The following is a 6,297-nucleotide window of genomic DNA, read 5'->3' as shown; positions in this document are numbered from 1 at the left end:
CGTTACCTACTACAATGATATACTTCTTTGTTTTTCCTAGTAGAAAGAAACCCTCGGATAACCCTCACTTTTCTCAATTTAATCCAGATTGTGTATTTCAAACTTTAAAAATAACTTCTGCGTTCATTTTATATTGTTTAATAGATTTATTTATTATATACACTAATAGTGTGAAGATGTTTTACATCGTTAATTTGTTATGTGATGACATGCTAGTTGTCACTTTTAGCAGGTTAAAATTAAGGCTTTTATCATAAAAAGAGTTGCTCGTAATTACCTTATAAGTAAGGTGATTGTTTAATCATTTTCTATAACGTCAGTGCATAAAATCTAACTCGTACAAAAGAAAAGGCAAAGTAGATTTACTAAAACGAAAATTGGCACACTTTGCTTAATTATATATTGATGAGAAAATAGAAAAGGAAAAAGAAGAGAAAATGATCTTCAGCACATGCAACTAATCTTGAGTCCATTCTCTTCTATTAATTTCCTTCATCTGCATTTTCATTTGTATTCCAAAATCATGTTGTTCTCTGGTGCCAAACCAACACAAGCTCTCAGTATATTCTCAAGCATTGCCCTCTGCTTTGACAGGGCATTCACCACTGGTGTACCTGGTGGTACCTGTTTTCCAATTCACAACAACAGTTAAGGAAAAACTATTACCAAAAATCAACGGATTACAAGCGAAAAAAATATGAAAATTAGAGCTGAAACGACACATTTGTGATACATGTGAAGTCCCTTTTTAGTTTGTTGCGACTTCTGCATATCTTTTAGTTTATGCACAAGAATAACTACACCTCAATAAGCAAGTTGGAGTCGGCTATATGAATTCTGAATGTCTATGTTGCTCCACTAAGTTGCTCGGACTCGGGTGTAGGTGTCTGATACGGGTGCAGATCTAGAGGTTGGATCTTTCATATGATCTAAATTTTAAGATTCGGGGGTATGGATCCAGGTACGAATATGGGTGCGGAAATTCGGTTAAACATAATTCAAGTATCTAAAAATAGAGTTATAAAGATATATCTAAATTATGAGACATTATATGAATACTTACAAGGTATTCTAAGAAGAAAAGAATACTGATCAAGAGGAGAATCCAAAAAGGAGATAAAAGGAATAAGACTGACATAAAAATTTCTATATACAAGGTATTAAGTATTCTTTAATTTTACCCTAACTTTTGTTTGGATTTCAAAATTCATTGTACATATCCTGAATTTCTTAATCGATTTTGGTCAAAGTACCCAAAGTCAGTTGACCAGATCTGGTAAGGACCCCACACCCATATCCACACCCACGTCGTATCGACACAGGTGCGGCACTGAAAGTGAAGAGTCCGAGCAACTTAGTTGATCCATTTAAGCGCATCGCTGTCCAATATTGTCCTTTAGTCTATGTGCATATGAAAATATGAATAACTGCTCGTTTGTGCCACATTTCTATGTTTATCTTGTGGACCACAGATAGTTCTGGTCATTCATTTAATAAGATGAAAGAATCCAACAATGTCATATCAGCTACAGACCTAGCACATGCTCTGACCCAATTATCTATCAATTTTTCACTCTTGCTACTTTTTCACTAGCACTGATAATTGCATATTGTTTACTGTTTGAATTTGTTTGAAGTTTGAACTGAAGAATAATAATCCTTATAGAAACTTTACCAGAGGAGCCTTTGTGAGGTAGCTGAGTATAGTAGCCACAGGATGGAAAGAATGGAACTTCCCCTGAAAAACAGTCACTTATCATCAGAATTACACAACATTGTAAGTGTAAGGGGCAGCCCGGTGCACTAAGGGTTCGAGGAAAGACCGGACTACAAGGGTCTATTGTATGCAGCCTTACCCTGCATTTCCTATTTTCACGGCTCGAGCACATGACCTCCCGGTCACATGGTAGCAACTTTAACAGTTACGCCAAGGCTCCCCTTCACACGTGAATTTAGTGAAAAAGTAACTGACCTCTCCTTCAGCTTTGAGCTGAATGCGAGTGCTGAGTTCGGCGAGAAGGACCAAGTCTAATATAATTGGAGCTGCCAAAAGAGAATCCTCACAAGTGTTGTGCAAAACTATTGTGTTCTTTCCACCCATGAAAATCTCTGATGTGTACTCATCCATTGCTCTCTTACTATCTCCAACATAGGGGACATACTGATTGAATCCGAAACCAAACATTAGTTTTTGAGAAATTTAAAATGCATGTTTGTGTACATTAAATATAGCTTTCTCGCGTTATATTATTACCTTGATCACAACAACATGGTCAGGATGCTCGCCAGCTTCATAGAGAATGGCGTTGCTGGAAACCATGTCATCGACAACATTGCTCTTCGAGATCTCCTTAGACCGGAAAGTTTGAGGGGCGGAAAGATTCATTCCATCATTGTTACCCAGGTGATTGTAGCTCACAATTGATGTTGGCTGTAATATAAAAAAAAAACCACGAGTTTTAGCACGAGTATGTTATTGCTTCTACTATACTACTACTACACCTCTATTCCAAACAAGTTGGGGTCTGTTATATGAATCCTCACATTCTCCATTTAAATTCATCCACGCCAACAATACTATATCATCGCTCAATAGCTTCAAAATTATGTATGTATTCATGTGTATAAAGTGATTCGACATTTCAAATCTCTGAAATTAACAGCAAAAGCCATACCTTAATACCGGCTCCAACTAGGAAATCAACCAGCACTGACTTCATCTTGGTTTGACCACTCTTAAAGTCATCACCACCAATCAAAGTGTTCCTCTTTATGGCCAAATCAATTAGACCTGAGAAATAGTAATATAGTATCCAGCAAAAAAAATTACTTACTATAGAAGCTAAAATACAACTGGTTTTCTAAAGCAACAACAACAACAAATTCAGTGTAATCCCACAAGTAGGATATGGGTACGCAGGCCTTACCCCTACCTTGAAGGTAGAGAGGCTGTTTCGGATAGACCCTCAGCTTAAGAGAGACGAAAAGAAAGGTGGTTTTCCAAAGCAATATTATACAGTTTTAATAACGCGTTATGTATATGTTTTTTTTAAGGGTTCGCCAGGCCCGTCTAATAGTGCAACACATGGGCGCCCAGGTAGCAAGCTACCTAAATGAACTCTCCCCCTTGAAAAATTAAGTTAATATCATGTGAGACGATGGTCCACATGTCAAATATTAAACTGATTAAACTCGTTATGTGTATGTAATCGAGATTCCTGACCTGGGACAAAAGTGTTCTGTGGACTTCCATTGATAAAAGGCACATTTTCAAGAACACAAGCAATAGCATACAATGTAGAAGGAGATATTTCAGCTTCATCTCTATCCACAGCAGCCAAAAGGTTTTCCATTGTGTCATTAAGTCCTACAATCACATTGCTGTATCTTTCAGTGTTGGCTGTCCACAGCACCACAATCTTGTCTACCTTATTCTTCTCCTTGAACTCCCTAAATTACCACACAAACATGTTATTTACACTCGAACTTGGCAGAAAAGGGACAACTCTGTTTAGGACCAAAGAAATTAATCAAGATTATACTACTTTTACCTAATATCTTTAACAATTTGATCAACTTGTTCTTTCTTGGTTCCTTTGATCACGTTGTTGGCGCGTGATTCTTGGTTAGCAGCAATGAAGTCAGGGTCATAGATACCGGGAAGGGGGACCATTGATTCCATGTATGGCCTCAGCTGGTTTTGCAGATCAATGTCGAAAACCTTAGCCCTGACCATAGCATCTGCCAAATTCATGTTGCTAATGTCCCATCCTCCAAATACTACATCATCTGGATTAACCTATTTCATCATCAGATCAAATATATTATTCTGAATCTAACTTCATCATTTAAACGGTAATTATAGGTATACAGAGGTGGATCCAGAATTTGAACTTTATGAGTTCGAATTCGAAATTCTATCACAATCTATTTGATTTATTGAGTTTGGAATCTATTAATCACACTCATTTAGTAGGATTTTTAACACACATATATGGTTTTAGTCAAAACTACTAAACCAGTATCTTATACGCTGCATCCACCCCTGCAGGTAACTATACATAATAAGTGGAATTTAGCCTGAAAACTAAGACAAATATCCTTCTATAAGATAGATATTAAATTAACACATATACAGGGTTTGAGCCAAAACTATTGGGTTCAAATAAACCCGTATCTTATACACTGCATCCACCGGTGCAGGTAACTGCACATAGTAACCAGAATTTAACTAAACATAAGACGAGTGACCTTCTATAATATGTTAAATTGCATTGATATATAGTGTAAAAAGTTTATTAAGTTGTCAGTGCATATAAGTTAAATCCTATTAATATTCATAAAGCCACATAAACTTATTTAGTAGGATTTTTAACACATATACAGGGTTTGAGCCAAAACGGATGGTTTCAGATGAACCCGTATCTTATACAGTGCATCCGCCCGTGCAGGTAGCTGCACATAACGAGCGGAATTTAACTGCAAAATAAGACGAGTAACCTTCTATAACATGTTAAATTGCATTGATAGTGTAAAAAGTTCATTAAGTTGTCAGTGCATATAAGTAAATCCTATTAATATTCACGGAGAGCAGGGTGAGTACCATGGGAAGGAGGCTCTTGAAAGGGGCATAGATCTCTTCTCCATTGAAAGATCCAACTCTAATTGTTGATGCCTGAGTAAGAGACCCAAAGTAATTGGCTTGTTGCACCTTCTCTTTTGTTGCCCATGAAATTCCTCTACAAAAATTCCCGCCAAACCAAAAACCAAAATTCATATTATTTAGGATCCAAAAACGATTGCTTAAAAACTATTCTTAAATCTTACTTCAAACTAACCTATATTATAAAATCAACAAATGAAATTTGATAATATAACAATGACAAAGAGACATGAAATTAGAAAGAAACTCACTCTTTATTAGCAATAATACCTCCTGTCAAAGTTGAACCATTGTTTCCTCCCCATCCAACAAGCATAACCCTATAAGAAAAAAAAAAGATAAACACATTAATGTTAACATGAAACAACAAACACTAAAAAATTTACCCAATTTTTAGTTTTCAAATCATGGGTCCTTTTTTTTTCTTAATGAGGTGGTGTGGGAAGGGAGCTTGGAATAACGGTTAAGTTGTATCCGTATAATTTACAGGTCACAAGTTTGAGCCGAGAAATCAACTAATCATCATGGTAGGCTACATAAATCCTTTGGGTGCGGCCCTTTCCCGGACCCTATCTGAAAGCGGGATACTTTGTGCACCGGCCGGTCCTTTTTCCCTTTAATGGGGTGGTGTCGTACGCATCTCAGGTCAGGTACGCATCTCGACTAATCCGTCAAATCTTTTATTCTATGTATTGGAAAAAAGGCTGAAAAACAATTAGAAACGTACCCTAATTTGGGAACATTGGTATCAGTTTTGAACTCATATTTGACACATTTTGGCTTGACAGTCCATTGATAAGAACCATTTTTCTCTTCATGAACAAGCTCTGTGGTTTGATAATCATACACAGAGCGAATCTCATTTTCTGTGTATTTCACATTTGGGCTTTCAACCTTAAAATTCTCAATAAACATTTTGTCAAACACCTTATCAGAACAAATCTAAGAAATTTTTCAATTAAGAAAACAAGAACAGAGAACAAATGTTTAGAATCCTATTTGCACTCAGATGTTGCTGCCAGGGAAGAGTATATATAGACAAAGAGAAAATACACGTGGCATTTTGTTAGTGGAGTCCCACTATATAATAGTACATGTTAAGTGGTTACAAGGCATAAAGTGAAGCTTAGCCATGCAAAATATTTGAAAAAGCTAAATCCTTCTACCCTTTTATTATTTTATTTTTTTAATTTAAGTTTTACACACTCATGGTGTAAAAAATATTTGAAAATCAGATTATTTATAAGGTAATTTTTGGTAAAAATTAGCATTTTGGGCCTCACACACTCGTAAGGGGTGCTAATTAATTAATAATTAGTTGTCCCATTAGATCTATATTATAAGTTCAGTCTGTATAAATATCACTATGGGTGATAGGAGATTCACTTGTTCGACGAGAGAACGGCTAGGATTTGTTCTCTGCATCCAAACATAGGGATAATTAGGTTGTAAAAACAGGGAGTCCATCCATTACGTGAGGATTCTTGTCGAATAGTAATTCGAGTCGGGTTGCTGTAGATTCACTTTCGCTAAGGAGACATACTGTAAGTCCCTTTAATTGTTTTATTACGATAAAGTAATATACACTGATAGGGTAATAAATTTTATATACTATTAGTGTAATTTAACATTAT

The 6,297-nt window shown here is 36.0% G+C and overlaps 1 protein-coding gene across 1 annotated transcript; it reads right to left on the bottom strand.

Moving 5' to 3' along the window:
• Nucleotides 1-338: 338 nt before the first annotated feature.
• LOC104225746 (inositol-3-phosphate synthase-like) lies at nt 339-5,670 on the bottom strand. Its single transcript, XM_009777610.2, has 10 exons — nt 5,391-5,670; nt 4,915-4,983; nt 4,604-4,739; nt 3,552-3,799; nt 3,224-3,450; nt 2,676-2,791; nt 2,255-2,431; nt 1,973-2,161; nt 1,676-1,738; nt 339-624 (listed from the first exon to the last, which is right to left on the bottom strand). The coding sequence occupies exons 1-10, from the start codon at nt 5,576-5,578 to the stop codon at nt 505-507; spliced, it is 1,533 nt and encodes a 510-aa protein (XP_009775912.1). The 5' UTR covers nt 5,579-5,670; the 3' UTR covers nt 339-504.
• Between the last annotated feature and the right edge of the window lie 627 nt (nt 5,671-6,297).

This window comes from Nicotiana sylvestris, chromosome 5, assembly GCF_000393655.2.
Source record: "Nicotiana sylvestris chromosome 5, ASM39365v2, whole genome shotgun sequence".
Lineage (NCBI taxonomy): Eukaryota > Viridiplantae > Streptophyta > Magnoliopsida > Solanales > Solanaceae > Nicotiana > Nicotiana sylvestris.
Note: the sequence above shows the minus strand (reverse complement) of the source record. Positions and strands in the feature narration are given on the sequence as shown.